The 26,960-nt window shown below is 46.2% G+C and overlaps 1 protein-coding gene across 4 annotated transcripts in view; it reads left to right on the forward strand.

The window, feature by feature from the left end:
• The window catches only part of LOC138510246 (zinc-regulated GTPase metalloprotein activator 1A-like), a 1,057,423-nt gene that overhangs the window by 466,440 nt on the left and 564,023 nt on the right, over window positions 1-26,960 (forward strand). For all 4 annotated transcript variants that reach the window (XM_069625760.1, XM_069625761.1, XM_069625762.1 and 1 more), the window contains one exon: window positions 17,929-17,975. In XM_069625760.1, the coding sequence (XP_069481861.1) occupies window positions 17,929-17,975 (47 nt within the window). The remainder of the gene's footprint in view (window positions 1-17,928; window positions 17,976-26,960) is intronic.

Below are 26,960 nucleotides of genomic sequence, written 5' to 3' on the forward strand. Positions count from 1 at the left end.
ATAACATAACATCTCAGAAATGTCTGGTGGTTATAAAGAAGAGATAAGTGCAAAACATGTGGTGTCAACGAGGGTGTGTCAGAAGTACCAGAGTCCTCAGTGCCTGTACGGTTCTATGTGGTTTGTGGCCTTGGCATGTGGCAGATCCTTTAGATGGCAGCTCTGGAAGATTGGTAGATCCCATGGAAGGGCACATCATGTAATAGAGCCAAAGATGCAGAGCATGAGCTCTGAACTGCTCATCCAAACCTTCTGTGGTGGTTGTGGTCTAGCAGGCATACATCTGCGTATTTTCTGTGGCGACTGTGTGTACATTAATAGTGCTAGGAGAGCGAAAGGTAAGTCGATTAGTTGGGAAAGAAGGAGGTGGTTTCAGGCTCCTGGGGAGTCCTATTATTGGAATTTCAGGTCTAGACTGAAGCAGTAGAGTTCAAGTAGAGTTCAAGACATGTCATTAGCCAACGAAATGAGGTGTTATTACTGTTCTGGTTTCAATGTTATGATTGCTGTGATATGGTGTCAGTGTCTTAAGTCTGTCTGAGAAACCAGGTTCACGCATCAATTTCAGGTTATGACAAACAGAGGCATCTTTATTATTGGATTGCAAGTCAAGGACAGCATCCTGTTCCTGAGGGAATCCCACCTGACTGACCTGTCCTGCCCTCCAGGCTCCTTACTTTCATAGAGAGCTAGTCACCTGATTCGAGAAAAGCAGAGAAACCTGCTGCTAGGCCATCTGGCACATTTATCCTGACTCCCGCCAAAACAATGAACCCATTCATCCTGGAGAAGTTGGTCTTTGACCTTTACTACCTCCTGTGATGTAATATGACAACTTCCACCCGGCTCATTGGTGTTAGACTTCCACCTCCATGACGACTTGTGGTTGCTTGCGATCAGCCTTATTGTCCTTACCGGTCTAAGCTGGTTCAGTCTTCTTGCCAAGGCCCTTCATCTTTGGCCGAGTTACCCCCATTGAGCAGTGCCTTTTAGTTCAATTTGTAGATAACATGCATACAGAAATTCATAGTTCATGTCCATAGTTCATACAAGTTGTAACTAAGCCAAACCGGTACATTGAAAACCCAAGAAAAGTCAGCTAAAAAGAAAATATAGGAAAAAGTGGGCAATGATATGACAGGGACCGAAATGCATTTGATCAAATTAATGATCAGAAAGCCCACTTGCAAAAGAAATGGCCCCCTCCCCAAGTCATTTTTAATGTATTTATCAGAAATCTACTCCCACACGTCTGATGGTGAGAACATTTGGGGAGCTAATCCCACGCCCCCCAACACAACCCTCCCCAGTTCAGATCTCCAAGGTGTTCTTGATTTAAGTATTGCGGACAGGCATATTTCACAAGTCAGTGAGGCTAACCCAAATGGGTCTGTTTTTATGTTATCCTGGTTTTGGTTACTTGGTTGGTGCTCTGAGAGGTCTTGATGTCAAGATGTATGAAAACTGTTATGATGCAAAATCTGAGTGGTCCATACCATGTGAGATACACGTCAATGCCGGTTCATCTTAGTGGTTCTGGTGACTCTTACAGTCAGAGCCTGGGTTAGTTAGAAGTTGAAAGTTCTGCTTGGTCTGGTCTTTAGGGAGCGTCATGCTAGTTTGTCTGTTGTATAGCCAGGTTTTAAGAGATTATCTGAAGGCTAGGTGATGTTCCTCTGCACCTGTGCATTGAGTTCCATAGTTTGGTTAATTGGAAGGAGCTGGAGAATCTTCAAGGCACTCAAGTTGATCAACCGTTGAAGGATGAAGAGAAGTCCATATTGCCAGAATTCAAATGTGTTCAGGTGGCAGACAGATGTCATTGGCAAGCATTAAAATAGTTAAAAAGTATGCATCCAACCATCCTTGATTTGAAAGAAAAAGCCCACGTTGCTTTCCCTATGTTAGCAACCGACCGACAGTGAAGGGTCAGATTTCATACTTTAAGCTTGACTAACTCACGTGGAATGTTGGGCTGGTGGCCCTATATACCTATGGAAACTGCACCCTATCTCTGAATAAAAGGTCCACCTTGAAAGGAAAAATAAATAACTCTGGCATCATTCAAGCATACGCTTAGCCTCCTCGTCTTGGTGTGGATGGGTTAGCTGCATGGAAAAAAACATAGCCAAACATTGAAATTGCAAAAGAGGTTAGTGAGGTCAGTGGGGAGAGGAGGGAGTGAGAGGGGGATTGTGTAGGTGAAGCTTGCAATTTCTGTACCTATAAGCTATTCGAGATGCTTTCATTTCTGCTGCCCAGGCACTCATGTTTGTACTGAAATTAACTTTGCTTTGGGTTACACACCACCTGTAAGGTGAAACTGTTGCACTGGAGTACAACTAGGAGGGAGATGACATGTGAGGAGGAACACAGCTATTGTGTGCTGTTTAGTTATTTACACACCCATTAGTGAATGGGCCATCGCCATGCTAATGCCTATGGCAAATCCCACCCACTTTCTACCCCTTCCCGCCTAAAATACATCCTTCCTGAGATCCCTTTGAGCTAGCTTTATCAAGAAGCAACATCAAACGTTGCCCTGCCAGGGTCATTTCTGAGAAGTCTTCTAAGAGTTAATTGCTTAATTGCAGCTGTATATTCTGCACTGACGTAATACAAATTCCATAACCAAGTGTGCCTTCCGCTATTTGATTTATATTGGTTCCTTGCAATGAAGTCCTGTTAAGAACAAGCATGGACAAATCCAAACGTTTTAGCTTGTGTATAGGTATTAAATAGACATTTCCCAGGCACTGCTATCATTTGCCCAGGTAATTGCACCGCTTTCGAGCTGTTGCCTTCTTATGGCCACATTTATATCCATTACCACAGTGCCTGGAAAAATGCTTATCCCATGCCTACACAAAAGCCACAACTATTTGCTTTGCCAATGCTAGTTTTCTGTTTGCGGTGAGCAGGCACTTGCAATAATCCTTTCTCCGCAGCTATGACATTTGCTTATTTTCAGCTGTGCCCTTCCACCCTCGGACTGCCCTTAAAGGTTTCAGCTTTGCCCACCACTGCTTCACACTGTTCGTATATTTCTAGGCCTAAAAAGGCAATGGGAAAATGTGTCTCATTGGCAAGTAGTTATCTGGTCACGACAGTTGATCCCTCTCATGCCCCCGACCCCTTCTCTATGTGCACAGAAAAACAAGCTGAAACCTTTGAGGGTAGTCCAAGGATGGGAGGGCGCAGCTAGCAAAAAACAACGTTTTTGCCTCCGACTTCCATGATCACTCACCATTCACTATATACTGGATAGGGCTGATGGGAGTTGCAGGCCAAAACATCTGAACGGCTGCAGGTTGCCCATCGCTGGTTCGGAGGAATGGCTTTGGAGCAAAGGACTGTTGCATAATAACACTATGTTGTAATTAATCATTTTCAGAAACAAAGCTCTTAAACCCTGTAAGGCCTGACAAGTTACATTCCTTGTTTTCAGCACACTTCATTCAGTATTCTTGTGTAGTTATTGTGATTTCAGTTTAAGACAATTAAACTGGGTAAGAACTAGAATGCAATGCAGTGATCAGAAGCGGGTTACCATCTCACGTCGCATGGGTTAATTTGAGATGTATTAAATGTTCCCACGGGTAATACATGTGTCACTGGCTCTTAGTCATCGTTTGATGCAGGAATGCAGCTTGTTATTATGCATGATGTGTATACACGCAAGAGACAGCATAACTTTAACAAGAAGACCTCACTCATTGTTCAGTCACCTAATAGTATGCACTCAAAAAGAGATGGCATGCTTTTAACTAAGAGATACCTACTCATAGCTAAGCTTCAAATAATGCATAGTAAATGGCAGTCTGTTTAACGGAAGATATCATTCAAAGGCACAAGTACAGAGGGACAAGTGGGCAACTGAGTCCTTAATTCTTTAGCAAATGGGTCAAGAACCTCACTTTAACCTTTTTGAGTAACCTAAGGGCGTCCTCACTTCTTTTGCCCCAGAAGCCTCCTCTCAGGTGGGCAGGGAAAGGCCATTGCTTTTGGATCCCGACCCTGGGGGTGGATATGGGTGGAGGGAACTTGGGGGATGGGGAGAGGATGTCCTTAGGTGAGCCACTGTATCCCCCTCTTTAATAACGTGACCTGCATCCCTAAAGCCTTTGTGTGATATTGTCAACCCCTTCCCTTCTCCTCCTTTCAATCTGTTTCCCAGAAACAACATCTTAGTACTGGAACCAGGAAGAGACCAACTAGGAGGACACATCCTCATTTCATGGACACACACATATATCAGAGACCAACGAGAGGGGAAAAGGTTTTAATTAAATCGGACAGTTCCAAGCAACCCTCTGGTACTGAGACTAGGAAGAGGGCTATGGAGGCATACCAGAGGAACAACCCGGCATGTCTGCCTAATGGACTCCTTTAGAGTCAGGCAAGGGAACTCAACGACCCACACAAGTAAAGGCAAAGTCAAGAGAACTAAGAAGGTACGAAGATGCAAAACTAAATAGTGGCCCACACTCCAGAGGGGCTCAGATGTGGCAAGCTGAGAGAGACTTGTGTTGGCAAGAGCCAGAGAAATACAAACAAGAATAATAAAGTGCATGGTGGCTAAAGCAGCACGGTATAGTATTTGGAGAATCTGACACTAAGAAATCAACTAAAAGTGGCTAAGTGTTGATGGAAGCGTCAGAAGGGGTATCAGTTGCGTGACCTGTAATGGGTGGACCGTGTGGTCCGACAACTGCGCCTAGACCGAGTGCCCTATTTGGAAAAAGCCAATGAAAGCACATTTGAAGTTAAGCTTATGTGTTGCTACATCTTTGAGAAACTGAGGTTAACTAATAAAACTCTGTCATCTTTGAGAGCGTGGAGCTCTGAACTTTTGAGAAAAGGAGCACTGAACTGGGAAGGGTCCCAGGAGATTGTGTCAATTTTGAAAGCTGGAAATTTCGATCTCTTGGGGAAGAGAACGCCGACTTGGGCAGTGTCCCAAGGAACTGTGTTATTTCTGGAAAGCTGGAAGTTTGAACTCTTGGGGAAAGGAACCCCGACCTGGGGAGTTGTCCCAACAAACTGTGTTATTGTGGAAGCAAGATGGTTTGAACTCATCGGGAAGGGAATCCCAATATTCTGAGAACTATTTTGAACTTGGGGAAGGGGGAAGCTGATTCTAAGCGAAGAGCTGGACGAAGCTCTGAACTTTCTTTTTTTTAACACTATTCTTTTGAGACCGACATCCCTACACATTGTATACAGTTAGCTGTGAGGGACACAGGTTTTGGACACAGACAGAGGCCTAAGTTATCCGGACACAGACTATCCTTAGTTTTCTTTAGGAAGGGAAATCCCTTCTTGGTATAGGACAAGTTAGGTTGTGCTCCACCCTGCCTTTTAAGTTAAATGTACTTTGAGTGCAAATTTTAATCTGTTGTCTGTATCTTGCTTCATGATGACATCACAAATGGTGTCAGGAGTGGGGTACTCTCAATTGGTCCAAATTTGGGAACCCTCATGTTGCTTGTAGTCCAGCAAACCTCAGGGAAGAAAACAATTGTATGGGTTTAGTCTCAGGATAGAGTATCAACACTCAAGAAGATCATGTCTACCGAGTGGCAGGTCGCGATTAAATGTTAGATCGCAGATCCTTCTCGACACTCTTCCCTTGGCTACCTAACATTTAAAACATTGGGACAGAATCTTTCTAAACATCAGAGAATCCCAAGCACTTTTCTTTTAGCCCTCGAAAGGGTTTTTCCCCTACCAATCTTCCTCTTTCTCCAGAATTAGTTCAAAAGAAAGAGAGTGACAGTTAGTAGGTCCCTAGGGAGTCAGCTAGCCAATGTTTCAGGGTAACCATTGCAGCCTTAGCCCAAAGAATAAGGCAACCAGAGTTGAGAAAATGGTAGCCTGAACATTGGCTCCCGCCATGCCTCGACAATAATCCAGCAGTTATCCTATCCCTCGATAAGACAGAGGGAGTGAAACCCTTGGTCCCAATTCCGGAGCCACAGTGGCACCTCCCAGAGGGTCTGAAACCCAGCTGGGTGACACTAAGGCACAGGACGGCAGCTGGTGGAGGGCGCCGATGAAGGGATGCACTCTATGCAGTGGTGATTGACAGAAGGCCCGGAGCGCGAACGTGGCCTCTGCTCCGGACGGCAGATAGAACTGAGGCGAGTGGAGGGAGCTGTTCGGCTCCCCGTACTCATCACTGGCAAAGTGAGAAGCCTGGGATCGTAGAGGGGTTGGCAGCACGGCCCCAGCGGTTGTTGATGGTTGCGATGGGCCTTGTGTCAGGGGAGGAGGCGCTGACTGATGGTGCATGCATCAGCGTCCTCTGCTGACCCTGTGACTGCATTGCAGAAGCGGCAAGCTCTGGTGAGGGGACTGAAAGCAGAGAAGTGGCGGGAGACCGTGGCAATCTTTCCCTGATCCCCCGCTTGGAGCTCAGGGGCACTGGTGGCGTGATAGCTGGGGACTGGAGAAGCGGCAGGGTTGACCAAATGGAGGCAGTTAATGGGTCTGAGGGAGACCAAAAGAAGGCAGTGAATGGGACTGACTAGTTGAACACCATCCTTCAGGAAATCCAGCGGCGGTGAACCCAAGGAGAGAGGTACAGAGGAGCAGAGAGCAGCCATCAGTAGCGGCAAGGATCTCAACAGGGTGCCCTGTATCCCTCGCTGCCACCAAAGCCATAGGAGGAGGGACTAAATACCACAAATGCCTTGGGGGAGAGAAGACAAACCTGTCACGACCCACTTCCTAAAACCCCCCCCCGGCAATCCCATGGGCCAGGAGGGGTCTCGGCTCGGGCCCCCAACAAGCTTAGGCATCCTTTGCCTAGGCCCTCTTGGGGCCAGTCTTGGCGCCTTTGGCGCCAGGCTCATAATTAATGAAGACTTGTGCTTGGGAACTACTTTATTTCAATTCCAGTCAACATGGAGGCATCCACATAGCTTGGCTCCTTGGAACCAAGCTATGCAGTATAGTGTTTCGGGTGTGGTAGCCTAGGGACTATTTTACCTGGACTACTTTCTTGATGCTATTTAAACCACACCCGACTTGGAAAACACGCTTCGTGTTACTTTGCAATCCTGCAACGTGACGCTCATCGTGTTCAGCAGCATCTGCGAACCTCGGAAGAACAGCACCTGAAAAACAAAAGGGACATCGTTATTAGCAGCAGCTTAACTGTGATTCCACCGCTAGCTGCCCTCTGCTCCTGCAAACAGCATCCAAGGAACAGCGAGCCTCCCGGATCGTCGGATCTGCAAAAGGAGAGAAACAAGACATTAGACATTTACAATTGTGCCGGCAGCTTACCTCTCAAGTCGCCCATCGACCAGCACCGCCTTGGGACTTCTTGCTCCAGGTGAGCACCGCAACCTACGGGAACAAAAGACAACCGGTTAGCAAAGGCAAGGCATCATAGCGCTGCGCATAGCACCTACGTACCGCATCAAGGCGCTCTCGAAACACCATCACCTGCCGGTGAGTCCAAATTCAGCCAACGTTCCACAGCGAACTTCTGCGCACCTAAGGAGAGAGAAAAGACATTATTGAATCCAAGAAAGGCTTACAGTATAACAGTAATAAGACCTACCTGAAAGACTCTAAAGGGCCTGCATCAGTGAAGTAACTAGATTGCAATCGCCCACAAAGGACAACGTGCCCCTGCCAAGAAGGCAGGACGGAGAGCACGTCAAAACCATAACAAGGTGAGAAAAGGTCTGGGGAGGGGCTGCAGGCATACGGGGTGTTGGGAGGCTCTTACCCCAGTTGCCCAGTCTTGAACATTGCCCACCTGTTTTCCAGGCAGAACTTCCCCGCTGATTATATCAGGGAGCGGCTGAGAAGGGCGCCAGTATCCCCGCAGCTGGGTGGCGTCCACGTGGATACCAGGTGAGCGTAACAGAATGCAAAGCCTGCCAAACCAATCCACCTGGGCGCCATGGAAACATCAGAATTAGACCAATTGGCCCAATTGTTGGGAGAACTTCGTGCCAAGGTTCACTCTGCCAGACAGGAGACTAACGCTCTCCGGAGAGACTTATTGGTGACTAATGAGCATACCGAAGATATCAGCAGGCAAGTCTTGCAATCACAAGCGGGTCAGACGCCTCTACCTGGGAACAACCCACCGATGCAGAATCCTAGCATGTCATCCACTGTCTCTACTCCGGTACAAGTTGTGTTACCAGGTACAGTTCCTTTGGTACCACCGGAGAGGTTTGCTGGTGATCCACGAAAATATGCATCAGTGTCGCCTTCATTTTCTTTGCAGGCCGGGGGCATTCCCAAATGACCAAGCCCTGGTAGCCTTTGTTTTATCATACCTAAGTGGCAGCGCCGCAGATTGGTCGGTACCATTGGTGTCCCATGATGACCCTTTATTAGATAACTTTGGAGACTTTCAGAGGGAAATGGAAAAACTCTTTGCTCGCCATACCCGAGAACAAGTTGTGGACAATGAACTCCTTTCCCTCCGACAGGGGAATCGGGATTTGTTAACGTACATCGCTACTTTCAACTGTTTGCTTGCTGAAGCTAGGTGGCCTGAAAACAAAAGAACCACGTTGTTTCATCAGAGCTTACGAGGCGAATTAAAAGACGTTCTAGCTCAAGTAGTTAATCCTCCCAGAGATTGTTCTGAATTCATAGACTTGGTTGTGCAACTGGACCACTGGTTGCAATACCGAAAAGCAGACCATTCTAAAATGGACCCTCGGCCAGTGTACGTTCGGCCTAGAGACAATGTAACTCGAGTGCAAGAAAATACTGTGGAGCCCATGCAAATCGGAGGGGTACGACCCCCATTAACAAAACAAGAGCGAGATAAAAGGAGACAACAACAACTATGTCTGTACTGCGGAAAGTCAGGGCTTTTCCTGAAGGACTGCCCATTGAAACCTCCGAGGAAGATCGTTGGAGCCACGGAAAATGATGAAGAGAAGGAGTGTCAGTCGGGAAACTGCCCAGCTCGGCAAACGTAAAGGTCAGTTTGTCGAGTGCGGGAAAAGAGCCACCGACCTCACACTGCAATTCCGGTGATCTTAATTAATAACCAACGATCGTCAAGAATGCATGCCATTGAAGCATACATCGACAGCGGAGCAGTTGGGAATTATATAGAACAGGACCTAGCTGCATAGATGGGGCTTCCCCTGTGTTCCAAGCCGACTACAGACAAGGTAACCAAGGTGGATGGGACAGAAATCGCTTCCGGACCCGTAACCCAGCCCACAACTTCATTTTGGACACTGCCTGGTATTTATCTGTTTCAAGCACCAAGTACCTCACAATTTGTGCTTATGTGTACCAAGAATGTACCATTTTTTCTTTTGAAACTTTAAATCAGTATGTACCATTACTCATTTGAATTTAAAAAGAGTTGGGCGTATTGAACCATAAACTAATTGAACCACAAATCAGTTGTGCCTTTTTGTGAATACTCCCCATCCACCCTGCTCTAACTTACCACATCTAGTGAGCATATTAACAGGGAGTTAGCGCAGCCTGTGTAGATGGTTACCCCTCACAATTTCCACAACTCAGATAACCTTGCTGTGCCAGGACGGACATCGAGAACTTATTTCGTTCGATCTCATCAAGGCACCTCAATTCCAGCTCATACTAGGGATGCCATGGTTAGTTGCTCACAACCCTTTGATTGACTGGCGGGCAAGAAAATTAACCTTTCCCAGCGACTGCTCTCCAGCCTGTTATTACCAAGAACAGAAACCCTCTTTCAGTATCTCTACGACTCCTGAAGTGGCAACTTTGGGAGTGACTAGTACCTTGCCTGAGGAATACCAAGATTTCCAGGATGTATTCCAGAAGGACCAAGCAAACACGCTGCCGCCGCACAGGCCCTATGACTGCCAGATCAACCTTGTTCACGGTGCTCAGGTTCCTTGCGGCAGAATCTATGCTCTCACGGAACTCGAAAACCTTCATCTGAAGGCTTACTTACCTTGCAAATGGATTCATCCGCCCATCCAAGTCCCCTGCAGCTAGTCCTTTGTTCTTCGTACCGAAAAAAGAAGTGGACCTAAGAACCTGTATTGACTACCGCGCATTAAACCAAATCACTGTAAAGAACCGTTACCCCTTGCCGCTTATCCCAGAAATGCTGGACCAGGTCAAAGATGCCCAAATTTACACCAAACTGGACCTTAGAGGAGCATACCACCTGGTGCGGGTCAGAAGCGGAGACAAATGGAAAACTGCTTTCCGCACCAAATATGGTTTGTTCGAATATCAAGTCATGCCTTTCGGGTTATGCAACGCTCCTGCAGCGTTTCAGTATTTTACGAATGACGTTTTGAGAGAGTTAATTGATGTCTGCGCCCTAGTGTACATAGATGATATCTTAGTGTACTCAACTTCAAAACAGGATCACATCAAGCACGTCCGTTCAGTCCTCTCCAAGCTCCAGGAACATCGTTTATATGCAAAGCTGGAGAAGTGCTTTTTTCACGTCACCGAAGTTGAGTTGCTCGGTTTTATTCTTACTCCAGGAGGCATCAGAATGGACCTGCATAAAGTGGACGCCGTATTGAAATGGCCATCACCAACATCAGTAAAAGGGGTACAGAGCATGCTGGTCTTTGCGAACTTCTATCGCCGGTTCATACCAGACTTCTCACAGGTCGTACACCCGATCACCATATTGCTAAGAATAAATAACAAGAAATTTGCCTGGACCGAAGAAGCAGAGAAGGCTTTTCAAGAACTCAAGAAAAGGTTCACCTCCGCGCCAATCCTGCGACATCCTCGCCCCGATCTTCCTTATATTGTGGAAACAGACGCTTCCAGCATAGCGATGGGAGCTGTCCTCTCGCAAAGAGATCCAGTAGCAGGCCAGCTACATCCAGTGGCCTTTTGGTCGAAGAAATGTTCTCCCCCGGAGATGAATTACGCCATCGCGGACCAAGAACTCTTGGCGATCAAATCTGCCTTTAAGGCCTGGCGGCACTACCTTCTGGGGGCCAGACACACCATTACAGTTATCACAGACCACCGAAACCTGAAATACCTTAATACAGCTAAAGCCCAGTCTTCACGCCAATTGTGGTGGGCCCTTTTCTTCGCCGAATACGACTATGTCATCACTTTTCGACCAGGGGTCAAGAATGGAAAAGCTGACACACTCTCTCATACAGGCACTGATGACTTGGTATATACTCCCCCAGATCCAGTACCCATCATACCGGAAGACAAGCTCTTGGGTCTCACTACGGCCTTAACCCAAGTTGAACTGAGAGGTAAGATTCAACGAACCATGAACCCAGATGCCTTCCTCGCATGGCAAGCGCAAGGAGAACAATATTCCATTAAAGATCACTTACCCTTTTTTAAGGATCGGTTGTATGTACCCACCAAAGACTTACAACAACAATTGTTGCTAGTTATCATGATTCCCTGACCCCATGAATCACCAAGACTCTAGCCAAGGTAATACAGAAATTCTGGTGGCCTGCCTGGCGTAAAGATGTCATCCAATATGTTCAGTCCTGCGGAGTCTGTGCGCAAAACAAGTCGCAAAAACAAAAACCATCCGGTCTTCTGCAACCTTTAGACATTCCTCCCATTCCCTGGCACACACTTTCCCTCAACTTCATCACTGACCTACCTCCCAGTCAAGGGTTTAACACCATCCTGGTAGTCGTGGAGTTCTCAAAGATGGCGCACTTTTTTCCACTCAAAGGCCTCCCTGACGCACCCATTCTAGCCAAAGTGTTCCTGGATGGTATTGTAAAACTACATGGCTTCCCATCGGTCCTGATCTCCGATCGAGGTAGCCCGTTCATCTCCAACTTCTGGAAAAAATGTTGTGCAATGGCACAAATTGACGTAAGCTATCCACTAGCCATCACCCCCAAATGGACGGTCAGACCGAGAGGACCAACCAGACCCTCAAACAATACCTACGGTGCATGTTACACCATGAACTAAGAGACTGGAAAGATTTGTTATGGATAGCCGAGTACGCATATAACAACTCCTTGCACTCCAGTACTGGACAATCACCCTTTTATACCCTTTATGGTAGACACCCACGTACCTCAGAACTAGATGTCCCAACAAATTTGGAAATGCCAGCAGTAAAAACTCTTCACACCAACATCACTCAGGCTTTCAAAAAAGCCAAAGAACATCTTATTTTCGCCAAAGAAAAACAAAAGCAATTTGCCGACCAACACCGGAAAAAGGCCCCAGACTATCAGCTAGGAGACAAGGTTTGGCTGGCTGCCAAGTTTGTACCCATCAAGGGAACCCAGACTTTTCAACCCAGGTACTTGGGACCTTACACTATCAAGGCAATTATCAATCCAGCGAGTGTCAAACTAGACTTACCACCTAACCTACAGATTCACCCAGTATTTCATGTGTCCCTATTAAAACCGATGCAGCCCAGTACACGGGTTGTGACACCACCAAAACCCATACTTATTGACGGAGAACCAAAATTCGAAGTCAGAAGCATCTTGGATTCCAAGTATTCGAGGGGAAGGTTATATTACCTAGTCAATTGAAAAGGATTTGGAGCCCAAGACAGATCCTGGGAACCCTGTGAAAACATTCATGCAGCACGTCTGATCAGAACATATCATCGCAACTTTCCAACTAAACCAGGGGCGGACAGAAGGAACATCTTGAGAGGGCCTTGGGGGCAGTGGGGAGTGCTGTCACGACCCAATTCCTAAAACCCCCCCGGCAGGCCCATGGGCCAGGAGGGGTCTGGGCTCGGGCCCCCAACAAGCTTAGGCATCCTTTGCCTAGGGCTTATACTTAATGAAGACTTGTGCTTGGGAACTACTTTATTTCAATGCCAATCAACATGGAGGCATCCACATAGCTTGGCTCCTTGGAACCAAGCTATGCGGTATAGTGTTTTGTGTGTGGTAGCCTAGGGACTATTTTACCTGGACTACTTTCTTGATGCTATTTAAACCACACCCGACTTGGAGAACACGCTTCGCGTTACTTTGCAATCCTGCAATGTGACGCTCATCATGTTCAGCAGCATCTGCGAACCTCGGAAGAACAGCACCTGAAAAACAAAAGGGACATCGTTATTAGCAGCAGCTTACCTGTGATTCCACCGCTAGCTGCCCTCTGCTCCTGCAAACATCATCCAAGGAACAGCGAGCCTCCCGGATCGTCGGATCTGCAAAAGGAGAGAAACAAGACATTAGACATTTACAATTGTGCCGGCAGCTTACCTCTCAAGTCGCCCATCGACCAGCACCGCCTTGAGACTTCTTGCTCCGGGAGAGCACCGCAACCTACGGGAACAAAAAACAACAGGTTAGCAAAGGCAAGGCATCATAGCGCTGCGCATAGCGCCTACTTACAGCATGAAGGCGCTCTCGAAACACCATCACCTGGCGGTGAGTCCAAATTCAGCCAACGTTCCACAGCGAACTTCCGCGCACCTAAGGAGAGAGAAAAGACATTACTGAATCCAAGAAAGGCTTACAGTATAACAGTAATAAGACCTACCTGAAAGACTCTAAAGGGCAGCATTAGTGAAGTAACTAGATCGCACTCGCCCACAAAGGACAACGCGCCCCTGCCAAGAAGGCAGGACGGAGAGCACGCCAAAACCCATAACAAGGTGAGGAAAGGTCCGGGGAGGGGCTTCGGGCATACGGGTGTTGGGAGACTCTTACCCCAGTTGCCCAGTCTTGAACATTGCCCACCTGTTTTCCAGGCAGAACTTCCCCGCTGATTATACCAGGGAGCGGCTGAGAAGGGCACCAGAGTCCCTGCAGCTGGGTGGCGTCCCCGTGGATACCAGGTGAGCGTAACAAAACCTAATCCGAAGGTGAGCGAAGAGGAGGGGTCGTGCAGTGGGGTTCACCTTCGCTGGAGGTCGTGGTGGGGAGGGCCTGCCCACCTGTTTGGACTGCAGGCCCTACATCTGGAAGGGGACAGTACTGCAAGCTCAAAAAGGGGTTAACCCAAGTGACTTGGAGCAGAGCAGCACAGAGAGAGATATGGTGAAAGACAAGGGAGCGAAGGCCACGCTGAGCAAATCGGACAGATGCACCAGAAACCCAGGGGATGGACAGCAAACTAATATGCCTGGGACAGACCCGAGGTGGCATTGCGGACTCCAGGGAGGTGGAACTCACAATGGCATAGGTCCTGAGGGTGGTGAAGGACTCAGATCTAACCTACAGGATAAGATCGGCCAAGCTGGTGGAAGTCTCCCTCCTCAGGACCGACTTAAGAGCAGTATCAGACCGAGGGGGGAGGCAGAAGAACAGATGAGCACGCTGGAGGACACAGACCAGACTCTCTGCACACAGGTACACAATCTTCGCAACAGGACCCTCATCGTGGGGAAAAGGGCAGAGGATGCAAAGGGGATGTCCCGTAGGGCCAATATCTGAATCATTGGGTGGCTGGAAAGAGTGCAGGGGTCCGGCGATGGATCTTTTCCTGTCTAAGTGGTACAAGGCTGCACTGCGTCCAAAAGGCCTGACCAACTTCTCCATTGAATGGGCGCACAGAGTACCGTACAAGCTGTTTCTGCCGGGAGCCCCCCTGTGACCAGTGGTGGAGAAGCTCCTTAACTTCTGCGACGGGGATGCCATACTGCAGGTGGCGAGAGCCAAGGGGACAATCAAGGTAGGAATTGCCAATGTCATGCTCTTCCCAGACTATACCCTCCAGGCACAACTGGCAAGGATATAATTCGGGGAGGTCAAGAGGCAGCTCTGCCACCACCGTATTAAATACTTGCTAATGTTCCTGGCAAAACACAAGGTAATGGTAGGGGACAAATCCTGGGTTTTCCGGGAGCCCAGAGAGGCATAGGACTGGCTGGAAGCTCGGGGAATACTAGCTACTAAATCAGGGGTCCTTACAACCTGGCTGTCCTCCAGAAAAACTGGAAAAGGAGCGACAATCCCTGTGCCTCGTGGGCCTGAAGGAAGCAGAGGCTCGCCAGGGGAATCCCGGCTGGAGAACCGGATTTCGGTGGGTGAGGATGGTACAATCCACAGAATTGACTCGAGTACAGCAGAGGAGCTGGTCCGGTGGGATGACAACCCAGGTGGTGGGAGAAAGACTCTCAACAGACAGTGACCAGGGAACTCCAGGTGTGGTTTGATTGGGGGTGGTGGGGCAGGAGATATGAAGACTTATAGGTGTAATGTCTTGGAGGGGAACCCTATCCAGCTAATGAGTGGCAGTGAGGAAAGCAGGGTATGATGGCGGCCATTCAGGAGTTGTGCCCCAGGGAGGGGGTGGTCTTTAAGTTCGGTTTAGTTGCAAGGGGCGACAGATTCTTCACAGTTGGGGAAGAAGTATTGGGAGGGCAGGGAGCGGGGGCTAGGAAGGAAGGAAGGGGGAGGAAGAGGAAGGGGGGAAATACTGAAGTTGGGAGTATTGTGGGAGTTCAATATTGATTCACAAGCTGTTTAGGAATATCGAGGGGCCCAAAAATGTAGAATGCAACGACGATATAGGAACTGGCAGTACAGATATGGATTGTCAAAACACGTTACAATGTAGGTCATGGAACGGGAATTGGATGAATAATATGCTGACGAGGAATGTGGTCTTCCAATTCCTAAGAAGACACCAGCCGGATGTGGTACTACTCCAGGAAACCCATCTGTTGGGGGAGACATGTAGGATACTGGGGAAGGGCTTGTATAAATGTGTAGTCCAAAAAGGCTTCACAAGAGGGCCTAGAGGAGTGGGGATACTTATGAAAAAGTCTTCATCTTATCAGGTCAGGAGAACATTTTGAGGATAAAGTGGGTGCGTGGTGGCAGTGGAGGGCTGCCTGGGAAAGGAAGCTATCTCTTTCATCAATGTCTCTTCCCCACCGACATTAGTGCAGAACACCCTGGAGGCGGTAAAGAGAAGGATGTTAGAGGGGCAGCCAGGCCTAGTGATAGTTGCGGGGGACTTTAACGAAGTAGGTAAACCAGCAATGGACAGATGGAAGAGTACTGCAAGGTGAGAGAACAAAGACACAAAACTGAGGGGATTCCTGGACGCACTAGGGTTGACAGAGCCTTGGAGGGTAGTACAACCAAGAACGAGGGAATTCTCATTTTACTCTCCCACACACACAATTCATTCTCAAGGATAGACTGCGTCTTTATACTTGCAGCTCGGGTGACAAAATAAGAGGGTGAAGTACTTGGCCAGGGGCATCTCACACACCACTGATATGGGACATGGAGACCCATAAACACAGCTCAAGAGGGATGTGGAGGCAATCTGAGGTTGCTTCCCTTTCTATAGCAGGTCCCTAAGGGCTGAGTCCACTCTTGCAAACTCTGTGCGGGGCACCAGAAGGGGGGCATTTTAGAGGGCATAAAGATACCTGGGCAGCATAAGCATCTTGAAGAGTATCTCTTTTCCCAGAAGTGTTTTTGGAAGGTGTTGCTGGTGCCGCTCATCTTGCAGAAACTGCTCCGTCACAGGATGTAAGTTACTAGGGAAAAAGTCGATTGGGTCAAGACCAATGTGATTTCCCAGATATCCGAACCCCTCCCAGGAGACCTGATGGGGGTAAGCATGGGGAATCGCCAGGTCGCCTCCCTTCATGACACAGTGGCATCTTAAATGTTGGTTACAGACTTGAAATCCTATCTGTCCCTAATTCTAAGAAGGGTTTCTCTGCCACAACAAAACTAAGGAACGTCTGTGTCCGGGTGTTAAATCCTGAAGCGTCCTATGTCCAAAATCCCTAAACTAACCCTTACACGCTAAACTTAATATAATGTGTACATGGGGTTTTCTGTAACTAAACACTTAGAACTTTATGTTGGTAACTTTCGGAAAGTTACAAGGAGTAGAGTTCCACTAGGAAAGGGATCTTCCCTTCTCCTAGATTTCCTCTAGTGGCCCAAATGTCACTTTGTTAAAGTTCCAGTTTTGTTCAAGGGAGAAATGCTTTTTCCTGGAATTTCGTTTAAAGTACATAATTCTCATGAATACATACAGTTCTCTTGAATGGTTTGTTCAAGGAGGAATGATTTTCCCTTGAACATCCCAGAGTGAAGCCCTTCAGGAATTGGGGGTGCTCTTTGTAATGCGACAGTCGTTCCTCCATGCCTCATATACAGATGGGAAGAATCTGCCTGATGAATGGTATTTGGGCTGCATGCTCTTTTGTGAATCGCCTCCCCCCCAGACCGGTTCCATGTAATAATGTCCCCACAAAAATATTGCCATGCAAAAATATCGCTGAAAAATGGCAGTTTTTTGTGGGGACATTATTGCATGGAACATGATTTTTTTTTTGGCTGCCCCTCTCCCCATATATATGGTCACCCATATAATATCGCCACAACCTTTTCCCAGCGATATTATGTACGGCGACCATATATATGGGGATAATATTACCTGATACCCCCAGACCCACAGAATGCAGCATTGTTCCTCATTGGCACACGCAAGTTGCTAATTGGCCCCTATATCTTTTACTAACATTTATAGTTGAGTCCAATATCAGCAGGTAGGAAATAGTCAAAGAGTGTGGAGCAGTTTCTATATCCCCTTCTAAGCCCAAAAGACACTGCCTAAATGAAATGTAAACTCTGGGAACTGCCTTGTGCAGAAGTACATCAGCTTTTGGTTTGATCGAACACATGTCATCTTGTCATTTACAAATATAAAATCTGCGTTTGCTTGACACAAATTGTCATGCTTTTTCATGTGTTGCAAAATCGTTCACATTTTTCAAAGATGCATGCTTTTGTGTAACGTGTTATTTAATTCTGCGCTATTTTGAACTTGAGCTAGAAAATAATCTTTACTTTAGTTCGATTATTATTCACCATATTTCTTTTATGCGCCATACCGCATGTCATGTGTAGTAAATGTGATATGTCAGGAACTTATTTAAATAGTAAGTGGTTTTTGCTCATATGATCTTCACCTCCGTGGGCGGGAATAATTGCTTCTTTAACCTCTTTTCAGCATTTGACAGAAGAGAAAGCTGACGGCTTGATCAACGAAGCAGCACGGTATGGTGCACGCAATACAATTCTTTGTTTTGTCATGATATACTTTTATATCTGCTTAATTTGGCTATTCCTGTCAATTTACTAAAAGTGATCTACAATGAAATTCCAACCCCTGATAAGCCTTTAGTTTATAATATAAAAATAAATAGGTGTGAAAAGAAACAGTGAGCAACTTGCTACAACATGTGTCCTCTTTTTTTTGTAAGTAGGGGCTTGTTGGCGGAGGACTGAATACAGAGAGTATAAACAAGGAGGATGACAACAAGCTTCCTTTAGATGTCCACACCAGAGGAAACAAAAATGAATCTCAAACCGTATGGGTGTGCAGGCACACCATCAATCTTTTAACAAATATAAAGAGATGGGAGGCTCTATTTTAACAAAAATATCTCATAAATTTAATTTGTTCAACTCGGTCATAAAACAGACCATTTGGTCACATTTACAAATCTCAACAACATATAAAAAGATCAAATAAAAAGAGACAATTAGTCAACAGTTTTTGTCTTGGCATTCATTCACATAATACTTTGTATTATAGGTGATGTTAGTAGCACATGAGTGACTTTAGACTAGCTCATTTATGTTTGCTTTGATTTAAAACCCCCAATTCCGTTGTGTCGACATGAGTGAATACGTTTCCAGCCTCAATGTTTATTTGACAAACCGACTTTTCCTTGTTCTTGTACTGGTTAGTCGTGTGTGTAAGGCTTTCCTCAGGACACAGCGCCCTCTGATTAGAGGCTCAAGAATAGCACAAGTTGTTTTGTGGATTGTCTCAAAGTATCTACAAAAACAGAGATATGTGTCAATATGCACACAAAAAGGACCTGAGCCTTTGATTTTTATCAGAATTATTTCACTGCATACAAACATGGTTAAGATCATTTGTTTATCCTTTCAGTCTATTTAGGTGGGCATCATACTATTTATTTGATGTGATTTCGCTATCTTGATAGTACAGCACTAGTTAATTTCTTCAAAAACAAAGCGTCTCATTTTTTTAATCTGCATATGATAAAGACTCGACCCATTATTGTGGACCCCTTTTGTTTTGTTGCTAAATTGAATTTTTATATATACATGTGAACCATGATTTTATATGTAAGATGCATGCACTTTAGCAGATATACAAACCAGTCCCACATACCTATTATGGCTCTTTATTGGTCATGAGAATAGTCGCTACTTAGCGCAGCATCTCTTGAATGTGCCGTTATTTTCAAAACATATCACTTCTTGAGTGTGACTGCAAAAAAGATGACATATCGCAGTCTTCAAAAATTCTGGTATAACTAAAGAATGGACATTTATGACACACCAGAAATACATTACAAATATATTGTAGAACCGACCTGGTGCAGCGGCTGCTGCTGTTCTCCAGGCGGAGCGCAAACTGTGACTTGTGTGTGGACACCTAAGCAATTGTAGAGTAACAACAGAGCCTAATGAACGACACGGGAGAAAAACATGTGCAAAGCCGTGTTCAGTATCACAGCTTGATAGCCGAGAAGGGGTGGGCGCTCTTATACATGTCAATACATTTACTTAATGGTGCAGCGACACTTCAAAGCAGCTCGTATCCGTACAATCCCTCCGTGCACCCTGGAGCTGCAATTAGGCGTATGGCGGCGTTGTTAGACTGCTCGATCTTCGTTCCAAGAATGTTTACGTCTGTGAATGCGGTCATGTGACCCAACCCACGACGAGATCTATTTATCAGTAGGGCGCCGGCTGTGTATTTACATGGCTGCCATCTTAGAATGGATGGGATGCTTTCAAAAGAGCCTGGATATTATGCGGCAAGGACCTGGGATCTAATATTGAGAATAGATTGGTGGAAATGAGCGGCTGGGATGATTAAAAAAATGACTAAATGAGAAATGATAGTCAATACAATGAACAAAACGTCGGGGTCATTTTATTGAGAAATAGAAGATGGAAGTCTTGTTATAGGCAGCATAGAATCTGTTCTGCTCACCCCAGTATGATTATGGTGGTCAATTATTTACGTAGAAATAGACCCCATTTGATATATAAATTGAGACCATGTTTAACTGAGTCCAAATCATATATCCACCTTTGTTCAAGTCTTTGCAATTTTAAATCACGGTCACCGCCGCGGGGATGGTTGTCAATCTTTTGTAGTACACACCAAAAAATATCATCATGTGAGTGTTTTGCCTTTTTATAATTATCACCCAGTGGTTTATCGACCGTGTTGCTTTTGATACAACAATGGTGTTCACCAATACGGGTCCGTACTGGTCGTTTTGTCTTCCCAATGTATACTAGCCCACATGGGCATATAATACAGTACACCACCCATTTAGTGGCACAGTTAGTAAATGTATCAATGGTTGGAGTGGGTTTGAGGCTCTAGGATTTGAACCTGCCTGTGCTGAGCTCCATTTATATTGCGATGATGAGTTCTAGCGAGATCACAGGAGTGGTTTTGGGGTTTAGCCTAAGCCCCAGTTTGGTAGTTTAGAAGAAAAGTCTTTTTACTCCCGGGTATCTCGGTTGGTTTATCAAAATAATTGTTTCCAACACTGCGGTTAGTATGAAAAAGATTTGTTTATTTGGTGTTTCCTTGTGTGGTTTATTCATAAGAAAAGTTTGTGTTTTGTATAACACTTGTTACAGACTTGTTATGCAAGTTTGGTCAGCCGACACGTGTTTCGACCCATAGGGTCTTTCTCAAGGCTGAGCAATGTTCAAGAGTGCCAAGTGTTATGTGGTTAGTGACAATTAGGTGACAAGTAGTAGTACATTCATTGTGGTGTTCAAGTGATGTGAAATATTAGTGACACGTTAAGTACATAGCATCAAACCACATTGTTGTGTCAAAATTAAGTGTTGGTTTTCAGGGTTGAAAGATAAGCAGGGAGAGAGAAGAGAGAAAAGGTTAGCAGGCTGTTGGGTTGAGATATTTAGTAATAAGGATGAGGTGGAGTGCCTCTTACCATGTACCGAATGCTGTGTGCCCTCAGTGGGGTTCTGTATATGCGGACTGTCCTTATGGCAGTCCTGGCTCCTGTTGGGCTCTGGGGGGGGAAAAAATGTGAAATTGGACTAATGATTGGTTGGATTAATTCATTCAGGGCTGATTTGGGCACTGATTCAGAGTGCCCTGTTCGCTTGTTCATGCGTAATTGTAGCATGTCTATAGGGTACCCTGGGTGGTTGTTGCTGGCTGGGGCCAAGTCCCATTGGCGGTGTGGAAAAGACATCAAGAACTTTTCTTGAAGAGTTCTTGTGTGTTTCCAACCGTTAAAGTGTAACTTATTGATACACGGCATTGAAATCCCATCACGGGCATTTTACAGCCCTCGTGTTTATTTCTCCGCCGGGTTCATATGGGTAACGTATTTACGCAGCTGTAAAACTGCCAACCGTTAAAGTGTAACTTAATGATACACGGCATTGAAATCCCATCACGGGCATTTTGCAGCCCTCGTGTTTATTTCTCCGCCGGGTTCATATGGGTAACGTATTTACGCAGCTGTAAAACTGCCGGTTCTTAAGGAATACGGCTGCATGATCTCAATATGGGCGGGCGGTGGGGCTCACCTGTGTGTTTTGTCCGACGTCCTTGGTGGTATTCTGCTACTCTGACCTACCACGCAGGGACGCCATTTAAGGACAATCCGCGTTGTCATTGGATCGCGTATAGTGATTGATCGCGCATGTGCGCTTAGGTAGTGTCTCATGGGTGATCCCAGCGCATGCGCGTTAAGAGTAGTGGTCGCGCATGCGTCGTGGATCGATAATTGGATTACTAATGTTTGAATGCTCATTATGTAATGGTGGTGGTTTCTCTATTGGAAGAATGAGCTAAGGAGCAGTGGACAAGGGATCGTGTGGGGGCGAAACAAGGGTGGTAAGGCTATGTGAGGTTATAGCCTGTATTGGTATACTCCTGCTGGGATTGATTAATTCATTGTCTCTATAAGAGTCCATGGTGTCATAAAGTTAATCCGAGATTGGTGTGGGCGAGGTACGAAACAAGGGGGGAAGTTATAGAAAAACATTCAAGTCATGTTCCTTATTCAGGCCATTTTTAACACATCTGAAGTGACAAATCAGACGTGCTTCCTCTTGCCTCAGTCTTAGAGTTCTGTCCCCTCCTCTGGGGCCCAGCCGGACAGTCTTAAGTCCGATGAACCTAATGTCACTTTTGTTGTCCATTTGGTGGTTCTTCTGCCAATGGTTTGCCAATGGTAGTTTCGGATCTTGTGAATATATGCTGTTGAAGTGTTCTCTTATCCTGAAGCGTGTTTCTCGGATGGTGCTGCCTATGTAGATTTTATTGCAGACACAGATTATTGCATATATCACAAATTTACTTTTACAGTTAATGTGCTCAGTGATGTTAAACATTGGGCAGCCTGGAAATTTGGCACATTTGGTCTGAGTTGCATACTTGCACATTGAGCAGGTCCCGCATTTCGCAAAACCAATTGGTTTGAGTTTACTAAGCCAATCTTGTGCTGTGATATGTTTGTCTGAAAGGAAGGAGGGGCTCAGCAGGTTCTTTAGAGTGGGTGCTCTGCTATATGACATACTTGGATGTATTTCTAGTTGTGGCTTGATATGTTCATCCATGCGGAGTAGTCCCCAATGCTTAGTCAGGATTTTTTGGAGTTCATAGCTGTCTTTGTTATATCTGGTTATGAATCTAATCACGGGGTTATCTTCTTGTCTTCTGGGTTTGGGTGTGAGCAGCGTTGATCTTTCTAGTCGGCAGGCTTGTTTTCTTGCATCTGCCAGGTTTTGATGAGAGTAACCCCGACATCTGAATCTACGATCCAGTAGGTCGCATTCTTCTGTGAAGGATTCATCTGTATTGCAATTTCATGAGACACTACCTAATCGCACATGCGCGATCAATCACTATACGCGATCCAATGACAACGCGGATTGTCCTTAAATGGCGTCCCTGCGTGGTAGGTCAGAGTAGCAGAATACCACCAAGGACGTCGGACAAAACACACAGGTGAGCCCCACCGCCCGCCCATATTGAGATCATGCAGCCGTATTCCTTAAGAACCGGCAGTTTTACAGCTGCGTAAATACGTTACCCATATGAACCCGGCGGAGAAATAAACACGAGGGCTGCAAAATGCCCGTGATGGGATTTCAATGCCGTGTATCATTAAGTTACACTTTAACGGTTGGCAGTTTTACAGCTGCGTAAATACGTTACCCATATGAACCCGGCGGAGAAATAAACACGAGGGCTGTAAAATGCCCGTGATGGGATTTCAATGCCGTGTATCAATAAGTTACACTTTAACGGTTGGAAACACACAAGAACTCTTCAAGAAAAGTTCTTGATGTCTTTTCCACACCGCCAATGGGACTTGGCCCCAGCCAGCAACAACCACCCAGGGTACCCTATAGAGATGCTACAATTACGCATGAACAAGCGAACAGGGCACTCTGAATCAGTGCCCAAATCAGCCCTGAATGAATTAATCCAACCAATCATTAGTCCAATTTCACATTTTTTCCCCCCCCAGAGCCCAACAGGAGCCAGGACTGCCATAAGGACAGTCCGCATATACAGAACCCCACTGAGGGCACACAGCATTCGGTACATGGTAAGAGGCACTCCACCTCATCCTTATTACTAAATATCTCAACCCAACAGCCTGCTAACCTTTTCTCTCTTCTCTCTCCCTGCTTATCTTTCAACCCTGAAAACCAACACTTAATTTTGACACAACAATGTGGTTTGATGCTATGTACTTAACGTGTCACTAATATTTCACATCACTTGAACACCACAATGAATGTACTACTACTTGTCACCTAATTTTCACTAACCACATAACACTTGGCACTCTTGAACATTGCTCAGCCTTGAGAAAGACCCTGTGGGTCGAAACACGTGTCGGCTGACCAAACTTGCATAACAAGTCTGTAACAAGTGTTATACAAAACACAAACTTTTCTTATGAATAAACCACACAAGGAAACACCAAATAAACAAATCTTTTTCATACTAACCGCAGTGTTGGAAACAATTATTTTGATAAACCAACCGAGATACCCGGGAGTAAAAAGACTTTTCTAGTAAATGTATCAAGCCTCCACGTTTGGCCTTTCAAATGGTTTTCAAATTGCTTGTATATTTACACATACTGCATTTCCCACATTTAAAATGCCCTGTTACCGGTGGTAAGTTCCACAATGTGGGTTGGACATTATCAGTTGGTTTTGGCAACGGATAGGTATGGACAAGTTTATCTCCGATGTTGGTGAGGCGCTTAAATGTAAAACGGGGAGGAGGGATATTAAAATCTTCAGTATTGATCATTTTCCAATTAATCAGAATTGTTTTTCTTAGATCGTTGCTAATTGGTGTAAAGGAGGACAAACAGGTAATTTTATCTAATGTAGTTTTCTTTTGTTTAGATAGACAATCAGCCCTTGAGATGTTGGCAGCCTTTTTGTATGCTCTTCTAATGATATACGGTGGATATCCTCTTTCTTTTAGATTTGCTTTAAGGGTCTGACTATGATTTTTAAAGTCAGCTTTGTCAGAGCAATTGCGCCTGATGCGTTGAAATTGGCCAAAGGGTAAATTTTCCCTTAATGCCTGCGGATGATAGAGGCTAGTTCCAATCTTATTGTCAGGCATACAGTGAATCAGTAGGTCTAGGAAAGCGATACTGCTGGGGTCAGACTCACATGTAAATTTGATAGAGACTTCTCTTGTGTTAAGCCACGAGATGAACGCCTCAAGCTCTTCCTTTGTGCCACACCAGACCATTAAGATGTCATCTATGTACCGATACCAGGCCTTATTGTTTCCCTGGTATGGGTTGGCATATGTCATGATCTCTGCTTCCAAAAGGTCAGGGTTTTCCCAACTCCCTTGGAAGCAGATCCATTACCCAGGTTCCGAGTGCCAACCAGTCCCAATTGGGACCTTTTGGACCCAGTCCTGGCGCCAGTGGCACCAGGCTCATAAATATGCCCAGTCCCAGCGCTGGACGCGCCGGGCTCATAATGCTTGGGTGGACTTACCTGCAGCAGACCATGCTGCTTACTTGCCTGCCAGTTGAGCCTCTGATCCTCTTCTGTTTGGAACTACTTTTCCTGTTGGGTGGGGCTGGAGCCACTCCCTAGATTCAGAACACTGGAACTCTTCTGGAAAGCAGGAACTCTTTTCTTACCAGGAACTCTTTTCTTACTTAGGCGTGGCTGTGGAAGGAGACACCTAAGCACTACAGGAGGCTATTTAAACCACACCCGGTGGATGAATCTTGCTTTGCGTTATTCTGCACCCTCTGCAGCAGAACGCTCATCGTGTCTTCTGCATCCGGTCCTGGGCCTAAGGAAAAAGGCTTACCATCCTGAATCCAGTCTTCAGCAACACCTATAAAGACAAGAAAGAACAGGTTAGCATTCCGGCATCTGAAAGGCAAAGGCTTACCTAATCTTCGTGCGCTCCGGAGGTCTTCACACTGCATTCCGGCATCTGAAAGACAAAAGCTTACCAACTCTTCGCATGCTCCGGAGGCCGTCGGCGCTGCATCCCGCATCTGAAAGACAAAACAAGGTGCGTTTAAAGACATTGGGGAACTTTAATACTCACGTGCCATTACTCCTTTCCACATCTAACCCAGTGGGTATCCCGGCACCCTGCAGCCGCTCCGAACTTGTACCTGCAAAATAAAAAGACAGTTAGAGCGCATCGTGAAGCTGGCAACAAGCGCTTACTTACGTGCTTCCAGGGGCTTCTATCCATCACACGGGCTCCATCTTCAACTCACTTCAGCCCGTCATCCGCCATCGCCGGAACCCTGCAAAACAAGAGACATCATTATTAAAGACTTTAAAGAAATTTGAGTTACTCGAAACTTACCGTTCGTGCAGTAAACGACGGACAGCAGTCCTCTGAAGTCAAGAGGCCTGCGCTACCTATCCAGTGAAGAAACTGGTTACAGCACCCTGCCCCGAGGCAGATGGAGAGCTCGGCATTCACTTACCTAAGGTGAGAGCGTTAACCTGTGGGGGTCTACAGGAGAGGAGAAGGGGAAAGAGATAGGGACACCCCAATAACCCCAGTTCATTAACCCCGTATTTTCTATCTGCAGACATCTTACTCTGCACGTCAGGCATACAGGGCACAGAGGTCCAGCCCAAAGAGCCAACCGGGTGCTGCACATCACCTTTGAAGATACGGTAGTCGCCCAGTCAAGACCGGCGCCTCTGCGAGAATCAGGTGAGCGTTACAGAACGCAAAGCCTACCGCAAAACTCTCACCCAGGCGCTATGGAAACCTCGGATACTGACCACCTAGCCCGGTTACTTGGGGAACTAAGGGCAGAAGTGCATGCAGCTCGTCAGGAAACGAACGCTCTAAGAAGGGAACTAATTATTTCCAAGGAGAGAACAGATGATCTTGCTAGACAATTGCTACAGTCACAAGCCGGACAGACCCCGCTACCCGCATCAGGGGCAAATCTTCCTTCAACATCCTCTATGAATCCAGTGCAGATCAACCTACCTGGGGATGTACCTCTGGCTCCGCCCGAACGATTTTCTGGTGACCCAAAGAGGTTTGCGATATTTATCAATCAGTGCCGGTTGCACTTCTTATGCCGGCCAGTAGCCTTTCCAACTGATCAAGCTAAAGTAGCTTTTGTACTTTCGTACCTTAGTGGCAATGCGGCAGACTGGTCGATCCCTCTAGTTAATCAAGATGATCCGGTTCTCCATGATTTTCAAGCCTTTCAGCTTAGTATGGAAAAACTGTTCACAAGACATGCACAGGGGCAGGCCTTGGACAATGAGCTTCTTTCGTTGCGACAGGGTAATCAAGACCTTTTGGCTTATATTGCATCTTTCAATAGACTAATAGTGGAAACTCAATGGCCTGAGGACAAAAGGATTACGCTGTTTTATAGAGGTCTACGTGGAGAGCTCAAAGACGTTTTAGCCCAAGTAGTGAATCCCCCACAAGACTGT

Source organism: Ambystoma mexicanum, chromosome 6p (genome assembly GCF_040938575.1).
Source record: "Ambystoma mexicanum isolate Mex_15411 chromosome 6p, UKY_AmexF1_1, whole genome shotgun sequence".
NCBI classification, from domain to species: domain Eukaryota; kingdom Metazoa; phylum Chordata; class Amphibia; order Caudata; family Ambystomatidae; genus Ambystoma; species Ambystoma mexicanum.